The following is a 21,784-nucleotide window of genomic DNA, read 5'->3' as shown; positions in this document are numbered from 1 at the left end:
AACAGGTTAGTAAGTATGATACAACTAACAAAAAGTTTATGACGGTGTGTTAAAACGGCCGTGGAACTTTCCACATGTCATCACCGTAAAGACGACCGCCTATTTGCGTCCGTAATATGACGGCCGCTATATGACGGCACCGCTTTCCTAGGAAACCCAAGCTTTAGTGCCGAAACGTTACGGTGATATGGATGTGACACCTTCCATTCATCGCTTTCCACAATTAAACTCAAAGAGTAAAGTAATATAGTCTTACTACAAAAACTTAAACATGTGTCAAACACTTGTCTAAAAAATGTGTGGCTGCAAAATGGACCTTATTTCAACGTCATAATCTGTCATTGTTTTAGACAAGTGTTAAACTGACGTTTGTGGTAAGACGGATAGTGATTAAACTAGTAGGTACTGGCAGTTGGATTCCCATCATCATCACTATCGTCGTCATCGCTATCACTAAAGTCACTATCACTATCGGAGTCGGCATTAATAATCAGCTCCTCTGTTAAACTATCAATCACATAATCACTTCGTTTGTACTCCTCTTCAATACTTCTTACTTTTTCGCAGAACATACTCCACTCGCTTGCACCCATTAACTCTACAGTTTCTTTAATTAATTCAGTCACTCCTTTGGTGGGACAAGCAACGTTGTAACTGGATATGTACTCTTTAATCGCAGCCCATGCCATCTCTATAGGATTCAGATCTGGGTGATACGGAGGCAGATGAATTACTTCATGGTTATATTCTGCCAATAGTCTGTCTACACTGAATTTCTTGTACTTGTCCTTGTTAGATTTTACAAGATTGTAAAGCTCAGGTTTCAACATATCCTCACTAAATTCAATGCCTTTTTCCGTTAACCAGGCTTGCAGTTCTGATTTTTTCGCATCTGATGTTGGTGCCGGCTCGTACTGTTCATTATGGTAGGGAGCGTTGTCAACTACCACGACGGAATTACTTGGCAGATTAGGTATCAATTGAGTTCGCAGCCATTTCTCATAGGTATCAAAATTAATATTGTCGCGGTAGTCGCTTGTCTTAATAACTTCTTTAAATGTAAGTAATGCGTTTGGAATAAAACCTGTTTCGGACGCGGCATGAATGATGATTACCCGCTGTCCTTTTGGAATAGGTTTTTTGGTACCTTTAGGTGACTCATCTGATCCTTTGGGAGTCAAATGAGAAGGATCTAGATATGTTTCATCCGTATACACTATAGGCCTTCCTTCACGTCTATACTGGCTCATTCTTTTCAAATATTCAATTCTTTTTAATCGAATATTTGAGGACTCTATGAGCACCTGCTTATTATTTTCCGTATTCTTGAATTTGAAGCCTAAACTTTTTATAATTCTCCCCAAACTTCGTTCAGAGCCTTGAAAATGTATATCTTTCTGCAGTTTTCTTCGCAATTTTGCTACATTGGGCAATTCTCTTTCCTTGATATGAAAATTGTGTATACACCTTTTTATTACACCCTGGTCAAAATTATCAACACCTGTGACAGGTTTTGCTCTTGGTCGTTTTTTTCCTGGTGTTCTGAATACATAAAGAAACTCATTACTTTCTTTCAGAATTCGCTTCACGGTTGTAACAGATGTGTTCGTAGCCTCCGCTGTTCTTTTTTGAACTTGTTTTAAATTTCTGGTTCCTTCTGCAGCCTCCTTTTCCATAAAACAGTTTACATGGTAAACCAGTTTTCTGGCTTGACTATTTAAAACTTTTTTTATTCTTGGCATTTTATACCTAAAAAGAATTTAAATAAACATGAATTGTACAAAATAAAAGCTTTATTAAAGTAGGTATAGCACATTTCGATGAAAAAGCGAAAAAGAAGTAGGGAAAGTTTGTTATTGCATCCGAGGCGAGATATAGTTATCGGCACGGTTATTGAACTCTCAGCGGAAGCGTGGGGATCGCTTTGCGCACCGTACCTACCTACACTTATGGCAATAAACCAATAAATCACTTCTGCGCAGGTGAAGGTGGGGGCTCAATATCCTTGCCGATGATTATACTCATACGAGCGGCGAGTATGATATACTTATCGTACTCGCTATATATATTGGTTATTACCAAGAACAGTAATAACAAATGCCCACGTGTATCGATAAACGTTCTCCAATACAATTTCGAAGAAATAAAATAGTTGAATGAAAAAAATATTTGCCATAATTACAAACTATGAAATATTTAATAATAAATTCACACAGGTAAAACATTTGATTTGTAACTTACCAAAGAATTAAAACAATGCAGTTTAACAATTGGTATCAATTAAATTGGCCGGAAGTGTGCTCGTCGTCGTGAGATGCGTGCAATCGTAGCAAATAACGAATCCCGAGTGACGGCCATGACACGTCATGCGATGCGCTGCGGGCCAATCACCGCCTTACCCCACCCCCGCGCCTCACTTCATACCACAAAAGGGACCCAATAAATCACTTCTGCGCAGGTGAAGGTCAGCGCTCAATATTCCTGCCGAATGCCGATGATTATACAAATTATTTCGTTAACCTGCGTTAACATTAAGTTGCAACTTTCAATATTGTTTCTTTACAAGCATAATTCATAGGTATACTGTACGCGAAATAGATAGACATGTTTTCTTAGAATTTACAACAGCATACGAGTACAACGAGGACTCGTCCCTGTTACATATCTACAATGAATTAAATTATAATAACATGAAACATTCCACATTATAATTAAAATAATTCGTTTATTTTTTTGATTGACAAATGTTGTTTCGATTCTCAAACGAAAAACTCTGTACTGTCAAAAAATGACGTCCCGACCATTTTCTTATTTTCGAACGGAACGCAGTCCCGTCAAAAATGGCCTCTTTGATCAATGTTTTGCTGCGAAAATCGCAAAGTTTGGGCCAAACCGTAGCCCTTACTTACTTTAATAAAGCTATGCTACGGTTTATTCTGTACAATTCATGTTTATAATTTCTTTCAGGTATAAAATGCCAAAAATAAAAAAAGTTTTAAATAGTCAAGCCAAAAAACTGGTTTACCATGTAAACTGTTTTATGAAAAAAGAGGCTGAAGAAGGAACCAGAAATTTAAAACAAGTTCAAAAAAGAACAGCGGAGGCTACGAACACATCCGTTGCAACTGTGAGGCGAATTATGAAAGAAAGTAATGAGTTTCTTTATGTATTTAGAACACCAGGAAAAAGACGACCAAGAGCAAAACCTGTCACAGGTGTTGATAATTTTGACCAGGGTGTAATAAAAAGGTGTATACACAATTTTCACATCACCGAAAGAGAATTGCCCAATGTAGCAAAATTGCGAAGAAAACTGCAGAAAGATATACATTTTCAAGGCTCTGAACGAAGTTTGGGGAGAATTATAAAAAGTTTAGGCTTCAAGTTCAAAAATACGGAAAATAATAAGCAGGTCCTCATAGAGTCCTCAAATATTCGATTAAAAAGAATTGAATATTTAAAAAGAATGAGCCAGTATAGATATGAATTAAGGCCTATAGTGTATACGGATGAATCATATGTAGATCCTTCTCATTTGACTCCCAAAGTGTCAGATGAGTCAACTAAAGGTATTAAAAAACCTATTCCAAAAGGACAGCGGGTAATCATCATTCATGCCGCGTCCGAAACAGGTTTTATTCCAAACGCATTACTTACATTTAAAGAAGTTATTAAGATAGGCGACTACCGCGACAATATTAATTTTGATACCTATGAGAAATGGCTGCGAACTCAATTAATACCTAATCTGCCAAGTAATTCCGTCGTGATAGTTGACAACGCTCCCTACCATAATGAGCAGTACGACCCGGCACCAACATCAGATGCGAAAAAATCAGAACTTCAGGCGTGGTTAACGGAAAAAGGCATTGAATTTAGTGAGGATATGTTGAAACCTGAGCTTTACAACCTTGTAAAATCTAACAAAGACAAGTATAAGAAATTCAGCGTAGACAGACTATTGGCAGAATATAACCATGAAGTAATTCATCTGCCTCCGTATCACCCAGATCTGAATCCTATTGAGATGGCATGGGCTGCGATTAAAGATTACATATCCAGGTACAACGTTACTTGTCCCACCAAAGGAGTGACTGAATTAATTAAAGAAACTGTAGAGTTAATGGGTGCAAGCGAGTGGAGTATGTTCTGCGAAAAAGTAAGAAGTATTGAAGAGGAGTAGGTACAAACGAAGTGATTATGTGATTGATAGTTTAACAGAGGAATTGATTATTCGAGTTAATTCCGACTCCGATAGTGATAGTGACTTTAGTGATAGTGATGACGACGATAGTGATGATGATGGGAATCCAACTGCCAGTACCTACTAGTTTAATAGGGTTGTTTCCTAGTATTCAGTCAATTAAAAATAGGTATATGCACCGAAAGTTCACAAAACTAGAAACACGATAAGCTATATTATATTAATAATAACTGACCACATCATTTTTAAATCATTTATGAAATTTAAATTTATCGTCTATTACGTCACGCCCTTGAAAACAGTGAATCGAGTCCGATGTCGTCACTTTACATTGACAATGACAAGTATTTGACAGTGACAGTCTATGACAGGTATAACCTGAGAATTGATGTGTTGTTTTCTTCAGTTTTTATTTGTAATTGAGCGACAGAAAGTTAGAAAATAATTATGGAGAAAGGATTTATGAAAGCTGATAGTTTTATTGTCGCTCAATTCCTTGCTAATAACCAAGATGACACAAATATAACCTCAATAACAAACACAAACTTTACGTTCCTTTGCACAGTTTTATTTTACCGCGTAAACAACTCAAAACATTACAGGTATTTTCTTTTGTGCTCAATGTTTAAAAATAATCTAAATGTTCAAAATATATGTTTTTGTATCTATATTATAAGAATACATTATTGAAATTTAAAAATCAATGAGTTCTTTCTAATTAGTTTCTTCTCTTTAGATGTGCAAAGTGTAAAGGAACACATAGTATACTGTGACGTCACAGTCACGTGATCAAGCGTTTTCTGGGCAATGTTTTAAGAAAAATAGAAAAACATTGAATACATAAAAAGTAAAGAGATTTAAGACGCAAAATTATAGGAGGGGTGATCTTTAAATTATTTAGAAGCTATTTAAATAGATTTTCGAAAATTGGAAACAACCCTATTGTGGAAAGCGATTTAATGGATGGAGTCACACCCATATCACCGTATCGTTTTCGCCACTAACCGACTACGGAGCGTATAATTTGTAATATTTATCTTAAAAAATACATTTTTCTTTTTATAAAAAAATAATGTTTTTCATTTCATAAATAAGTAAATTCGAGTTCAAAAATGTTAACAAAAAACGTACCAAGGTACGCAGTAGTTTTTTCAAAAACCCTCATTAAATTGGCCGGAAGTGTACTGCGATGTAGTGCGCTGCGGGCCAATCACCGCTTTACCCCGCCCCCCACTTCATACCACAAAAGGGACCCAATAAATCACTTCTGCGCAGGTGAAGGTCAGCGCTCAATATTCGTGCCAATGATTTCAATGATTATACGAATTATTTCATTACCCCGGAATGCAAATTTCAATATTGTTTCTTTACAAGCATAATACGGTAGTTTCCAACGAGTCAAATTCATTACTTTTATTTAACTGTCAAAAACTGTCACTTTCTTTGCAATATGTATGTAAGCGCAACATATGACGTCACAGATTTTTCACATCAAACTGGATTCTTATTTAGCTTATATTATCAATAAAAAAATTTAATCAATTATTCCATCAAAACGATAAATGGAAGTGACATTATTTTTAGATGCTTCACTAAATGAATATGACAACGTAATTTATTTTTGACCTAGTCATCCACCCAATTGAGACGCAGTACCTACGCGAAATAAATAGTCATGTTTTTTTAGAATTTACAACAGCATACGAGTACAACGACGACTTGTCCCTGTTACATTTCTATAATGAATTAAATTATAATAACATGAAACACATTATTATCCTAAAAAAGCGTTTATTTTTGTTATAATATTGACAAGTTTTGTTTCGATTCTCAAACGAAAAACTCTGTACTGTCAAAAAATGACGTCCCTATCATTTTCTTATTTTCGAACGGAACGCAGTCCCGTCAAAAATGGCCTCTTTGATCAATGTTTTGCTGCGAAAATTGCAAAGTTTGGGCCAAACCGTAGCCCTTACTTACTTTAATAAAGCTATGCTACGGTTTATTTTGTACAATTCATGTTTATAATTTCTTTCAGGTATAAAATGCCAAAAATAAAAAAAGTTTTAAATAGTCAAGCCAAAAAACTGGTTTACCATGTAAACTGTTTTATGACAAAAGAGGCTGAAGAAGGAACCAGAAATTTAAAACAAGTTCAAAAAAGAACAGCGGAGGCTACGAACACATCCGTTGCAACTGTGAGGCGAATTATGAAAGAAAGTAATGAGTTTCTTTATGTATTTAGAACACCAGGAAAAAAACGACCGAGAGCAAAACCTGTCACAGGTGTTGATCATTTTGACCAGGGTGTAATAAAAAGGTGTATACACAATTTTCACATCACCGAAAGAGAATTGCCCAATGTAGCAAAATTGCGAAGAAAACTGCAGCGAGATATACATTTTCAAGGCTCTGAACGAAGTTTGGGGAGAATTATAAAAAGTTTAGGCTTCAAGTTTAAGAATACGGAAAATAATAAGCAGGTGCTCATAGAGTCATCAAATATTCGATTAAAAAGAATTGAATATTTGAAAAGACTGAGCCAGTATAGACATGAAGGAAGGCCTATAGTGTATACAGATGAATCATATATAGATTCTTCTCATTTGATTCCCAAAGGGTCAGATGAGTCAACTAAAGGTATTAAAAAACCTATTCCAAAAGGACAGCGGGTAATCATCATTCATGCCGCGTCCGAAACAGGTTTTATTCCAAACGCATTACTTACATTTAAAGAAGTTATTAAGACAGGCGACTACCGCGACAATATTAATTTTGATACTTATGAGAAATGGCTGCGAACTCAATTAATACCTAATCTGCCAAGTCATTCCGTCGTGGTAGTTGACAACGCTCCCTACCATAATGAGCAGTACGACCCGGCACCAACATCAGATGCGAAAAAATCAGAACTTCAGGCCTGGTTAACGGAAAAAGGCATTGAATTTAGTGAGGATATGTTAAAACCGGAGTTATACGGAGTTGTAAAATCTAACAAGGACAAGTACAAGAAATTAAGCGTAGACAGACTATTGGCAGAATATAACCATGAAGTAATTCATCTACCTCCGTATCACCCAGATCTGAATCCTATAGAGATGGCATGGGCTGCGATTAAAGAGTACATATCCAGGTACAACGTTACTTGTCCCACCAAAGGAGTGACTGAATTAATTAAAGAAACTGTAGAGTTAATGGGTGCAAGCGAGTGGAGTATGTTCTGCGAAAAAGTAAGAAGTATTGAAGAGGAGTACAAACGAAGTGATTATGTGATTGATAGTTTAACAGAGGAATTGATTATTCGAGTTAATGATGACTCCGATAGTGATAGTGACTTTAGTGATAGCGATGACGATGATAGTGATGATGATGGGAATCCAACTTCCAGCACCTACTAGTTTAATCACTATATTATGGAGTTTAATTGTGGAAAGCGATGAATGGAAGGAGTCACATCCATGTCACTGTAACGTTTCGCCACTAACCGACTATGGAGCGTATCATTTGTAATATTTATCTCATAAAATACACTTTACTTTTTATTAAAAAAAAAATGTTTTTCATTTCATAAATAAATAAATTAAATTCGAGTTCAAAAATGTTAACAAAAAGCAGTAGTAGTTTTTTTTTGTATTTTTACTTTTTATTTACCTAATTTCATTCCAATTTCCATTTCTCAATGAAACAAATCATTATAAAATCTTTCTTTAAGGGTCAATCCCCACTGAAAATACGCTGTGCGCGAAGTAAATAGGTAGTTATGTTTTTTTAGAATTTACAACAGCATACGAGTACAACAACGACTTTGGTCCCTGTTACATTTCTATAATGAATTAAACTATAATAACATGAAACATTTTTTTTTTTTTTTGGCAATCTGCCGTATTTGACGGCAATTTCTGCCAGACTCGCGTAGCTAGTGACGACACATGGGAAAATATGAAACAGAAAAAGAAAAATATATAGAAATTAATGTAAGAAAATAATTCCAACTTTTCTGGTGGAGGATATCGAGCCTGCAACAAAATACATACACTATAATTAATGAATTTGCTAAAATTAACTTAGTACACAAGTAATTATATACACATTACATATTACCATTATGAAAGATATAAACACTGTTACAATTTAACATTATTAGAAGAAATAAATCTAACAAAAGCATTTACCATTAGAGGGTTAGGAAAGAATGAAAGAAGATGACGAACATTTACCGGGTATTGAATTTTTAGTTTAGCAATGACACGATCAAAAGAGCATCATTCAGGGGCAATTAAGAAAGATATGGTCAAGCGTGCCTTCATCTAGACCACATTCACAGAGTGAGGAGTCCCGAACTCTTATTTTGTTTAAGAAAACTGGGGAGCAACAGTGACCAATACGTATTCTGCAGATAACGGAAATAACGGTCTTGGATACTTTTTTATGTTTATAAAACCAAGGCTTCGCAGGAATGGATGGTTGAATAGAGGCAAACAGACCACCTTTCATCTTACTGGACTCGGACCAGTCAGTTTGCCAGGACTGGAATAGGTCTGATTTAGCTTTGTGAGCCAGGTCATAGATCTGCACCGAGTAGTGTTTTTTATCAGCCATGCTGCTACTAATCGCACCTTTGGCTGATACATCCGCAATTTCATTACCTCTAATACCAACATGACTAGGAATCCATACCAATACAATCTCCACGCCCTTTGTAGAGCACAAAAGCAATACTGATTTAATTTCAACGATAATTGGGCTACGGAGATGGTCCTTAAACGAATTTTTAACAATCGCATCCAGGGCACTTTTGGAATCAGTGAAAACCACTGCTTTTTTAATAGCAGGGTGAGAGGAGATAAATAAACATGCCTCGAGGATCCCAATGCACTCTCCCGTGAACACCGATGACTCAGGAGGACATTGAAATTGGAGAAATATCTGAGAGTTAGAGTTGTATACGGCAACACCAGTCTTTCCATCAGTGGTTAATTTTGAAGCATCCGTATAGAATTTATAATAATCAGGCCACTTCTTATTTATAGTGCAGAGAAAATGGGCATTTGCGTTTGCAGTATCTTTCCTAATGTCAATAAAGGAGACATTTGGCACAAAGTTACACGTGTCAAAGGAGCAGGAATACAAGGGAAGTTTATCTTGCTGAGAGATTAAGGAATTATCCTTAATTTCAAGGATTTTCGAAAGGAATTAACTAAAAGAGGAGGGGCTTTATGTCTCCAGTAATCACTCTGCCTGCATAGGCTTTCAAGAGTTGACAGCCTAGGCAGAAGCAGGTGCTCACTGAGGAAATAAGTCTTGTAAAGAAACTTGTCGGCTAAATACTGTCTACGGATGAGAAGAGGGGGGTCGCCACTCTCCACTTGCAAGGTGTTTTAGGGGTGGACCTCATGCACCCTAAAACGATTCTAAGAGATTTAGCCTGAATGGCCTCCAGCTTAGCAATAGCAACTTTATTACAGGGTTCAAATAAGAAGGAGCCGTAATCAAGCAAGCTTCTTATTGTAGCATTATATACCAATTTTAGGGTGAAGGGGTGAGCACCCACCAGACTCCTGCTAGCGCACGAAGCATATTAAGTTTCTTCTCGCACTTAAGGCTAATGTAGTTGAGATGAAACACCCTGACAATTTAGAGTCCAATATAACCCCAAGAAATTTCACATTATTAACAACTTCAATGGGAGATTCTTCAATTTTAAGGTTGACATGAGGAACAGTACGCTTACGTGAAAAGACAACCGCAGAGCTTTTTGGAGCAGACAGTACAAGGCCATGGTCAATTAACCACTGATTTAAGGAATTGAGTGATATTTGCATGGACTCACTAGCTCTTTCAATAGATGAAGTAGGGATGTACAAACACAGATCATCCGCATATTGAAGAATCTGACAATCCAAGTTGAGGGAATCATGAAGATCCGAGGTGTAAATATTATAAAGTAGCGGACTAAGAACGGACCCTGAGGAAGCCCACGCCAGACCGTTCTACAATCGGAATCTTCTCCAGGGATACGAATCTTGACTCTACGACCAGAGAGCAGGTTACATGTACAATGCAGCATCCGTTCAGAAACACCCAGCTTCCGTAGTTTTCCCTGAGAACCGAAAGAAGGACATTATCGTATGCCGCTGTTATGTCTAGGAAGACCGCTAAAACCGATTCATCTCTACTGAATGCTATCCGGGTATCAGTTGTCAGGATGCTAACACTGTCCATGGTACCTGCCCCCTTTCGGAAGCCAAACTGCGACTTAGATAAAACACCTCGGCTCTCCACAAACCACTCCAATCGGTTTTTAATAAGATGCTCCATAATTTTGCCTATGACTGGAGAAAGGGCAATAGGACGAAAGTGATCTGGACTATCCGGGGATTTCCCAGGTTTCAATATGGGGATGATCAACTGTGTTTTCCAGCTATCAGGGATATATGACAGAGTGAAGCAAGTATTCATGATGTCCAACAAGTATTGGCGTCCGCAGGCACCCAACTTCTTATAAAAAGAATATGGATGGCCGTCGATACCAGGTGCAGTGTCCTTGACATGCTGGAGCACGGCATTGAGTTCATTAATGGAAAAGGGGGCTTCCAACGGGTCTACCGACATGACCTCACTACTGGGAGCAGAAGGGCATTCTGTTACAAAAGGGACAGACGAAGGGCTAACTTGTAAAGAAAAGAATCTGCTAGGTCAATGGGGATAGTTGAAGAATTTTGAACAGAACAACCACGTTTAAATCTTCTAAAGTTTTGCCAAATCATGGAAGAAGGAGTGGAGGGAAAGCGAAGAACAGAATTTTTCCAACCTTCATATTTCTTTTTCTTAAATAGGCGTCTGGATCTCGCAACAATCCGGTTATATTCCACCAGGTTTTCAATAGCCATGTTGAGAGCATAGCTCTGTTCAGCTTCATTGCGGAGTTTGATGATGCTGGTGCATTCGCGGTCCCACCAGGGCGGGGATGATATTTTTCCAGAAGCCGAATTCTTAAGAGGTATGCTCTCATCAGCGGCTGATGAAATGGCATCAGAAAGTTGCGAAATACAGACGTCAAGGTTGTCAAAAGACACCTGGGGCAAGGTATGGATTGCATCCTCAAGGATCTGAGAGTACAGGTCCCACCTAGCATCAGACAGCCTGTACTTTAAAAAGGGGGCTTTCCTTTGCGGAAGGCACCTAGTGGTGAGAGTAGTACATATAGGATAGTGGTCACTACCATGTGTTAGGTTAAGCCTTTTCCATACCATATCAGCGGCCAAACGGGCTGAACACAGTGTTAGATCTAAACAACTTAGCGATTGTCCAGGTCTAGGAAGGCGCGTGAAAGATCCATCATTGATAACACATAACCCCAAGTCATCCAGCAGATTCACTAATTCATTACCCGCACTATCACAATGGTCAGATCCCCACAGAGAGTGGTGGCAGTTGAAATCACCTAGAAAAATTACAGGATAAAATAAAGAGCAAATAGAACGTATATACTGGAAACAAGAGGAATCAGGAGAGGGTATATAGACAGAAATAACATTAACACCGACAATATTAACACCTACGGCATTAATCTCATCTCCGTGTGGGGGAAGGGATAAGGGGGAAAATGGGAGAACATTATTAACCAGTATAGCCGCTCCGCCATAACCGTCAAGACGGTCATCCCGAAGCACGCTATACCCAGCCATATTAAACACGAGATGTGGCTTTAGCCATGTTTCAGAAATTGCAAACAATGCCGGTTTGTACTGATTAATTAAATGAGCAATTTCATTTTTTTTTGGGATCAGACTTCTGGTATTCCACTGTAGAAGATGGAATGTGCTGAGATTTAATGGAGCTTATTAAAGGACGATGGGCGTTTTGGTACCCTGTCCAACAGTGTTGATTCTAGTACCATTGCGTAGGTCTTGGCAAGGCAAAAAATTTTTACTATGACGACTAGCCCCAAATCCTTGTCCATTTCGCGTGACATCGACTAATAGAATGTGTAATGTTCATAAATCATCAACGTAGATGTAGTTCTTAAATCTAACTGTATTGAATAAAAACTGGTAAAGTAACAAAAAAGCAGGAATTCGGCCTTCTTACACTGTTTGCCTGCCTACTGCTTTAAAAAAAGACTGCAAACCTTTGCAGTTCACGCAGAACTAGCTTATGTATTTGATGAAAGTCTTTCTGTATTTACAATCAATTAAGGTGAAAAGTCAGGAGACGATGTTAACATAGTACATATTACGACTCAATTTTGCTCCTCAAGAGGTGCTGAGATAATGATGAATTTCTTCTTAAAAAAAGATGAATAGAAATGTTTTGAACTTTTGTCAAATCAGATGACGATTGTGTTTCCGTAATATGACTCCATAGAATATTGCAAACTTTAAATTATAATACAGTGTACCTCAAACAATGTAAGATGTCTATTAACTGAGTTTAAAATTATTACACTGACGACATATGCCTCTTAATGATTTGCATATATGGATGACATACTTGTTTCTATGTCGATTCAATTTTTATAATTACTCGGATCGGACAGCTAATTGAGGCAGGCCCCATAGTTTTTATTATTATTCACCCAAATACCTTTCTAATGATATATCATACGTTACTGTTGGAGCGGGTACCAAATCTCATACAAAGTGCCCATTGTCCTTTGTGGCAACGTGGTCAGGTAAAGGATAGTTAACGAGTAAAGAGGATAGTAAACGTATAATAGATTGTATGGTCTGTACATGATCTTTTTCAGAAGGAGGAGAATCCAGAAGAGCACAACCATTAGGCGAAGGGGAGAACGAGAAGCTATTAATAATGTCCTGGTGAGCCCTTCGGTCATAGCCAGGCTGCAGCGAGGGGTGAGGTTTAGGGCGGGTCAAAATAGTTTTTTTGTAGGATGATGAAGTGGAGGGTTGGGAGTGAGAAATGTAATTAGGGGAGGGACGTGGGGAGCGAGGTTCCTGTGTGAGAATCTGATGAATAGTCTGAGTGATAGGGGTTGAAGCCGTAACATCTGCAAAGGAACGGAAGGAAGGGGCATGAATTCTGGCAGCTTCAGAGTAGGAAATGTTGTCTTTGGCCATGGACGCTTTGATATTTTTCTGACGGATAAACTCTGGGCAGTGTCTGCTATTAGCGGGATGAGAGCCAGAGCAATATAAACATTTGGGATCCTCAACAGAGCAACCGTCCCCAAGGTGATCCCCACCACAACGGAAGCATCGTGGCTTAGACCTGCAATTGGGTCTAGTGTGCCCGTATTTGCAGCATGCATAACATTGAACAGTGGGGTAGTTATATGTCTCCACAGGGAGCGAATTATAAAAACAAAAGACGCGATCCGGGAGGACCTGACCATCAAATGTGACGACCACGCTTGATGTAGGGACCCACTCCGACTTACCTTCATTGACAACCCTCCTATTTAAGCGTCTCACCTTCAACATTTTAGCATGGGGACTTAAGATTATCGATGACCTCTAATTCTGACCAATCAGTTGGTACACCCTTCACTACCCCCATCCTTGTGATGTTGAAGGTGGGAATAGTAGAAACAAAACCTTTGAGCTTAATAGCTGGGCTTTCAATAAAGATATTAGCATCCTCATGGCTTTCAAACTCCACCGAGATCTTATTTCTGCCAATTCTCTTGATCCCGCCTAATTTAATATTCTTAATGTTTAATTTTTGCATTAATTGACCAAATCTTATGGGGTGAAGGGTGGATCCAGAAGTGGAGTCTGAATCCGTGAAGGAAACATATACCAGATATGGCTCCCTATCTAAGTTGGTATACTTGGAACGTGACACCAATGATGGAGGGGTGACTCGGTCGCGTTTTGTAGCATTAACATTATTAACATCAGTAACATCCTCGTCCTGACTAGGATGCTTTCTCTTATGAGTTGAAGTTTCCGCTTCCATTGCCTCAAATTTAGACAATGGGACGGTCATTACTGTTTCAATTGCAGAAGTACATGAGGGGTCGGGAGGGCGTCCCGGCGGCCCCTGTTTGTCCGCCATGTTTATTTATTGGCATACGCCGACGTCGCACAAAAATAATTAAAATACAAGACTACTTACAGATGAAATGATGAAATGATGAATAATGAAACACAAATCTACATATAAAACACACTCAAAACTAAGCAGGCACCACAGAAAACACCAAAAAAGCACAAATATAGCTCAAAATTTGCGTTGAGAAGAAAACCACATGTGAACACCACCAACTCAAAATTCGAATCCCCAACATGAAACATTCCACGTTATTATTATAAAAATGTGTTTATTTTTTTAATTGACAAGTTTTGTTTCGATTCTCAAACGAAAAACGCTGTACTGTCAAAAAATTACGTACCGATCATTTTCTTATTTTCGAACGGAACGCAGTCCCGTCAAAAATGGCCTCTTTAATCAATGTTTTGCTGCGAAAATCGAAAAATTTAGGCCAAACCGTAGCCCTTACAAAGAATTTGCCAGCACTTTACAATGTGAAGTGAGTGTATATTGCATTTAAATATAGTTTTACACCCAAAATCCCGTGTTATTGTGATACAAAAATTATGTAACGTTTGAGGTTAAAAACCTAACAAAAACGTCGAATTTGTTTGAAAAAGTAATGTTTTAGTGAAGTATCAATAAGACAAGTAACAATATTACGCGTATTTAACTTCAATTATATGTGTAACCTTTTTGTGCTATCATTTTCAGTGATCGATAGTTTGTCGTCTTTTCCTCTCCTCTCTTCACTTCACAATGAAGTCAATGATGATGATAGTTTTCTGCTATTTCGTATCAGGAACATAGTGCTTCTAAATATTAATTAGGGTGGTCCTTGTTTCTGACTATAGAATTAACCCTAGTACACTTTCAATTATTGATTATATCAACTGAAAAAAAACAAAAGGCAAATGGTGCTTCTCAAGCAACTTAAACATCAACAATATATCACTTTCTTTCAGTACCTTAAAATTCTAGAATTCACATTAAAATGCCCAAGTTCACCAATAACAGAAATGTCAGTTTTCTTATAACATGTAATTACTATGAATTTTCAAACTAAACAGTTTCAAAGAAATCATTATGTTTATACTGTAGGTAATCTTGAGCCTAAAAAGTCAAATGCTTATTAAACAACTTATTTGTACTCCATGTATAAAATATTGTCATTTATTAATTTTATAGCACATTTTTACATCTTCAAATATTATATACCTATGAAAAATAGTTGGCCACTGATATTGGCTGCTATTATGTCATTATTGAACTTATGAAACAAAATAACATCAAACAAGTTTACAGTCATTTAATTTACATCACAAATTGTCATCAAACATATCTTGGAAACCTGGACTATGTAATCTGAAATCACCAACCTGCATTGAGCAAGCGTGGTGATTAACGCTCAATCCTTCTCTGTGTGAGAGGAGGCCGCAGCCCAGCAGTGGGACAGTAAAGAGGCTGTAACTAACTAACTATTGTCATTTACAGCAGCCAACGTAAGGCCCACAGATGGATGCCGGACGAGGAGTACGTGAAGCAGTTCGAGGGAGCCGTCATGTACCCTGATGAGGTCACCTCCTTGCTGAAACATCCTCCTTACAACGGTCAGTATATCATCACAATAATATTGTAAAGGATGGATGGGTGTTGATGAAAATTGGACAATAATGTGGGTTATGTAGAAGAAAGAATGTTACTTGTGAGATGACGGCAGATAGAAGACTCTGGAAGGAGAAAACATGCTGCGCTGACCCTAAATAAAATTGGGATAAGGGCAGGAGGATGATGATGAATGTGGGCTATGTAGCATATATGCAGTTCATAGGGAATTAGTGCCCACTGGAAGCAGGTGAACTGCTATAACATGGTTGACTGAAATGCCAGGTAATCCCTGCTGGTCAACCATTTATGTGGATGTGGACGTAACCCCTTTTATAATTAGTTGGTACAAAATTTACAAAGTCAGCTAATCTCATAGTTAACATAATTTTAATACAAATTTCTGTGGTTTTCATATTACTTTCAGTTTTATTGTAAAACTGAAAGTCAAAGTCAAAGTTTTTTATTTCAAATAGGCCTTAAGCTCTTTTTATACATCAAACTAGTTGCATGGTTCCAAAAAAACCTTATTTAAACCTTAATGGCTAAAGCCCCTTGTTATGAAGGAAACCTCTCATTAACACAATTAATTCCACAGGTATTATCACTCCTGGTGAGAAGCAGGTCCGCAACATGGTGCTGAACTTCGGACCACAGCACCCGGCTGCCCACGGAGTGCTGCGTCTCGTACTTGAGTTAGACGGAGAGGTACGTTGTACTATAAAATTTTGTTACTATTAAAACCGTATTTAGGTGGGAACCTATGCACGAACCTGGCTAAAAAGTAGCCTATAGCCATCCTCAATAAATGGGCTTTCTAACACTGAAAGATTCTTTCAAATCGGATCCGTAGTTCCTGAGATTAGAGCTTTCCAACAAACAATGTCTTCAGCTTTATAAATTTGGTATAGATTTTGTAATAATATTCATTCTTATACCAACAGACGGTCCGTGCCGCAGACCCCCACATCGGGCTCCTGCACCGAGGCACAGAGAAACTCATAGAATACAAGACCTACACCCAGGCTCTGCCCTACTTCGACCGGCTGGACTATGTCTCCATGATGTGCAACGAGCAGTGCTACAGCCTGGCAGTCGAGAAACTGCTCAACATCGATATTCCTCTGCGGGCCAAGTATATTAGAAGTAAGTATAAAAGAAGGAGAGTAAAGAAAAAGAAGAAGAGTAAAGAAAAAGAAGAAGAGTAAAGAAAAAGTAGCAAAATATTGTGTTGCTCATGCAACTGAGATCGATTTTCGGCTTCTCGCATCCAGCTCCTGCCAGCCGTCTTGCGCAAGTCATCACTCCACCGTGCCTAGATAGTTTATAGACTTTATTTTTATTGGAATTTTTTTAACTTAAATAAGTTAACTTAACTGCCTATCTGATCTCAGGTGCATGAGCAACACAATATTTTTTAGTAACAGAGTGTCAGGCTCTCTGACTTCTGACAACTTCTAACTCTGGCTTCTGGCAACCACAATATTGAACTTGCTTGCCGAAATACGGAGAAACTCATCATAACTTTAGTTAGATCGACCGATGCGTCTATTACTTAGCAATGAGCCCCATTTTTTTGTAAGTTAACTATACAAACACGTGTTTTAATATAAATTTTCAATCTTTCCAGCTCTATTCGCGGAAATAACCCGCATTCTAAACCACATCATGGCGGTTGGTACTCACGCCCTGGACGTGGGAGCCCTGACTCCGTTCTTCTGGCTGTTCGAGGAGAGAGAGAAGATGATGGAGTTCTACGAGAGAGTCAGCGGGGCTAGGATGCATGCCGCTTATATTAGGCCTGGAGGGGTTTCTCTTGTGAGTTTTATTGTTATTTTAGCCTTTTTCCAAGAAAAAAAGTCATTTATTGAGTTTTGCATTCTATTGAGTTGGGCGTTTTATTGCACTTTTTGAAGGTTATTAAACACAGCTTCCAAAAACGACCAACCATCCGTTCATCCGGTCCAATCTAATTGACGTGAAAAGGTGCTAATTTCATTAGCCTAATTTCAATTAACGTGTTTGAGTCGGCTTCCAGCCTAACTGGATGCAAGTACGTACCAGTTACATAGAGTGATTGTCTATGTGATCTCCTCTACCCATTTATCAGGGAAACCCTTTTTAAGACTGGTTGTCAGACTTTTCGTCTTCTGACTACCCATTTGGACAGTTGGCAAATATGTTCAAAATACAGCTTTGACGCTTCTCCATCAGAACGAGACGTCCTGGAACCGTGCAACTATATAGTGTAATAACAAAATAAATATAGTGCTATCTGATATTTAAAAAAAAATAGTTTGAGTGGATTCAATTATTTTATTTTTTAGACTACATTTTAACGGATATTCTTTCACCCATCCTCAGAGCAGTTAATCTTCGCTTAGCTTAATAATCAATAGACCCATGTGTTAATCATTTAGCCATGAGCCCCACTATAATTATTTTTTTTCTTCCAGGACATGCCTCTAGGTCTAATGGACGATATATACGAGTTTGCGGCTAAATTCGCTGAGCGTCTAGACGAGGTGGAAGATGTCCTGACCACCAACAGGATCTGGGTGCAGCGCACCAAGGATATTGGCGTTGTTACCGCTCAGGATGCACTTAACTATGGATTCAGGTAATGCACGTCCGATATTTTGTCGGTGACCGATTTTTTGTAGGAGGAAAATGGAACATGCTGATATAGTTATCGGCACGAATCTTGAGCTCTGACCTACATCTGCGCAGAAGTGATTTATTAGCAAAGAACCAATCCCGAGTGACGGCTATGACGCGATGCACTGCGAGCCAATCACCGCTTTAGCCCGCCCCGCGCCTCACTTCGCACCACAAAAGGGACACAATAAATTATTTCTGTGCAGGTGAAGGTCAGAGCTCAAGATTCGTGCCGATAACTATATCAATAGTTCCTGCAAAAATAGCCTGACTTAGATAACTTAGGTTCAGGTATTTTGTCCAAGTACACCGACAAAATTAACGTACATTTTCTTAAAACAACTTTTTACTTTGTTAATTGAAAACCATTTTATCTAGAAAATCTTTTCGGAAGTCGGTTAAATACGAACTTTATGTCGTCCGTGAATTTGAGACTGAATTTAGGCAATCAGAGTGACTGGTTACCTTAACATTCATATATAGTTATCCCCACGGATATTGAGCCCTGACCTTCACCTGCGCAGAAGCGATTTATTGGTTTATTGCCATAAGTGTACAGTGCGCAAAGCGATCCCCACTCTTCCGCCGAGAGCTCAATATCCGTGCCGATAACTATACATAAGGTTACACTGAGGACCTTATTTAAAGCCTTTTGTGGTAGCCTGGTACATAAAGCACCAGACTCTTAATTATAAGTGTGGTTTGATTCCAATGTAACATTTCTATACTAATAAATAGCTTTTGGAAACCAGTACTTTAAAAAAAGTACCGAAAAATCTTTTGAAACACTTGACCGCACAAAAAATCGTTTTAGACATTTATTCGTAGTTTCGAAATCAAAAGCCTTCTTTTTGCCATTGGTTAACCATGCATAATCTATACTAATATTTTCATATATTAATAATTCTTATTTACTTAATTCCAGCGGCGTAATGCTCCGCGGTTCGGGCATTAAGTGGGACTTGCGCAAGAGTCAGCCGTACGACGCCTACCATCTCGTCGACTTCGACGTACCCATCGGTACTAATGGAGATTGTTATGACAGGTAACACTATATTTCTAGAGAAAACATGCTTTAGTTGGTTTGTTTGTAGGGGCACAAGTAAATAAATAAAAAAATTATTACGACTTGAAACATTTTTTTTTGTTTGTACGTGAAGGCTCCGAAATTACTGACCCGATTTGAAAAATTGTTACACTGATGTTATACATAAGGAAGAACATTGGAGTAGTACAATAAATGAGGTACTTAAGGGAGCATATAAGTCTGCCTGGGCTGCGTGATTGTTCGCGCGAGTTACCGCGGCGCTGGAACATAAAAGGCCTACGATGGAACACGACGGTTTTTAGTCAGTACATAAGGAGTACATAGGAGTATTAAATAAGGAAGTACATAGGTATAGTACATGAGGACTACATAATGGAAGCACATAGGACGTTCACACGAATACTACATAACGGAGTAATATACCTAAAATCTGTTCCTTTCCTACCAAAAAATCTAACTTCCTTTTATCACTTTCAGATACCTCTGCCGTGTCGAGGAGATGCGTCAATCCCTGCGTATCATTGACCAGTGCCTCAACCAGATGCCGCCCGGGGAGATCAAGACCGATGACGCCAAGCTCACTCCACCTTCTCGTGAGGAGATGAAGGTATGTAGTTGGTTATACCATAGTATAAAGAAATCAAGTAGGTTATCTTCATAACTAGCTTCCACCAGCGGTTCGTTCTCGTCAAACTATCACAGTAGTGACAAAAACTATCCTATATCCTTCTCCCGGGTCTAAGTTACCTCCCCTGTAATTTTCAGCTTATCGATTCAGCCGTTTACGGCGTCACGCGTATATCACCAAAGGCTACAAATGACAACAAGATAGCGTAAGGGAAACGGATGGTGTAGAGTACAAATGAATCCCTATATCCCCCTATCTGAGAACCAAACTTCATTTTATTCGGTTCAAAAATTTCCCCGGGACTCGGGACCGTAGTCATGGAAAACAGCCCGTGTGTAAATATTTTTCAAACCAGTCCAGTAATTCCTGAGATTACCGCAATAACCAAACCAACTACACATTTACACTATACATTTTTATTTAATTAAACACAATATATTTTAAAATTTTAGTATATACTTCTATATTTTTCCCACAGACATCAATGGAGGCTCTGATCCACCACTTCAAGCTATTCACGCAGGGCTACCAGGTCCCGCCCGGCTCCACGTACACGGCTGTGGAGGCGCCTAAAGGAGAGTTCGGCATCTATCTCGTGTCTGATGGCGGTTCTAAGCCTTATAGGTAAGAAAAACTGGTCAAAAACTATAATATTTAGATTTTGCTCCTTCTACTCAATTTCCTTTATCCCATTCAGCAAAGTTAAGACATTTTGTTTTTTTAATCTATGGTATCTCTGCTCCTTGAACGTAACCAGCCGATATAGAGTATCTGATTATTAATTAAGTTCTTGTTATTTATTTAATTAAAACTACATGGTTTCATTAAAAGTCATCATCACTATAGGCATGGTAAATGAATAAAAGTAAATCATTCTTTAAGTTAACCTTAAAATAATGTACTGACATGAAATTTTACTAGTCTTCCCCTTGGAACAAATATCAACCAAAATACAACGCGTTTGAATTTTGTACGTCACTTCTATACTCCATTTGAGGCACTTAACTAAAGGTATACAATATTGGTATATGTACTTTTTATTAAATGTAGCTAAAATAATATAAATCAATAATGACAGTAATTTAACCAATGAGTTTATTTGTTTAATATTTATGTAAAAATCATATCGAGATTGTTTACCTTAAGATAAGTGAATACACAAACGGAGTATAAATACTTACAGATACTTTAATTGACATAGACAGATTCGCTGTTACATAAAGTTTATCCATGCAGTTTTTTTATCAGAATGCCCGTATTGGTAATTGATTTTGTGTAAACTGTAATATTATGATGATTTTTCTTGAATATTTTTTACTTACTAATCTTCTATATTCTCCACAGATGCAAGATCAAGGCCCCCGGCTTCGCTCACCTCGCGGCATTAGAGAAAATCGGCAAGAACTCCATGTTGGCCGACATCGTCGCCATTATCGGAACATTGGACGTCGTGTTCGGTGAAATTGACCGATAAATACCGATTCTACATGCAAAACACCGGTTTTACGACCTTAGAAACTACCGAAAACCGAAAATTGACAAGAAATTAGGTTAAAAACAAATTATCGGTAATTTACGGTTTTGGGTAATTGTCGGTTTTCGGTAATTTACCGTTTCCGGTAATTTACTGTTTCCGGTAATTTAC

General features: G+C 38.1%; 3 protein-coding genes across 3 annotated transcripts; all 3 read left to right on the top strand.

Annotated features, from left to right (window-relative positions):
• Window positions 1–2,824: 2,824 nt before the first annotated feature.
• Window positions 2,825–5,162, top strand: LOC135119093 (uncharacterized). Its single transcript, XM_064042705.1, has 2 exons — window positions 2,825–2,880; window positions 2,968–5,162. The coding sequence occupies exon 2, from the start codon at window positions 2,975–2,977 to the stop codon at window positions 4,181–4,183; it is 1,209 nt and encodes a 402-aa protein (XP_063898775.1). The 5' UTR covers window positions 2,825–2,880; window positions 2,968–2,974; the 3' UTR covers window positions 4,184–5,162.
• A 1,999-nt stretch (window positions 5,163–7,161) lies between these two features.
• LOC110381118 (uncharacterized) lies at window positions 7,162–7,602 on the top strand. The gene has a single exon (XM_021341328.3). The coding sequence runs from the start codon at window positions 7,162–7,164 to the stop codon at window positions 7,600–7,602; it is 441 nt and encodes a 146-aa protein (XP_021197003.3).
• Window positions 7,603–14,538: 6,936 nt separating this feature from the next.
• LOC110381116 (NADH-ubiquinone oxidoreductase 49 kDa subunit) lies at window positions 14,539–21,647 on the top strand. The gene is made up of 10 exons (XM_064042620.1): window positions 14,539–14,699; window positions 15,695–15,810; window positions 16,404–16,513; window positions 16,750–16,951; window positions 17,436–17,623; window positions 18,262–18,425; window positions 19,389–19,508; window positions 19,989–20,118; window positions 20,618–20,763; window positions 21,484–21,647. The coding sequence occupies exons 1-10, from the start codon at window positions 14,605–14,607 to the stop codon at window positions 21,611–21,613; spliced, it is 1,401 nt and encodes a 466-aa protein (XP_063898690.1). The 5' UTR covers window positions 14,539–14,604; the 3' UTR covers window positions 21,614–21,647.
• Window positions 21,648–21,784: the final 137 nt, after the last annotated feature.

Source organism: Helicoverpa armigera, chromosome 29 (assembly GCF_030705265.1).
Source record: "Helicoverpa armigera isolate CAAS_96S chromosome 29, ASM3070526v1, whole genome shotgun sequence".
NCBI lineage: Eukaryota > Metazoa > Arthropoda > Insecta > Lepidoptera > Noctuidae > Helicoverpa > Helicoverpa armigera.
Note: the sequence above shows the minus strand (reverse complement) of the source record. Positions and strands in the feature narration are given on the sequence as shown.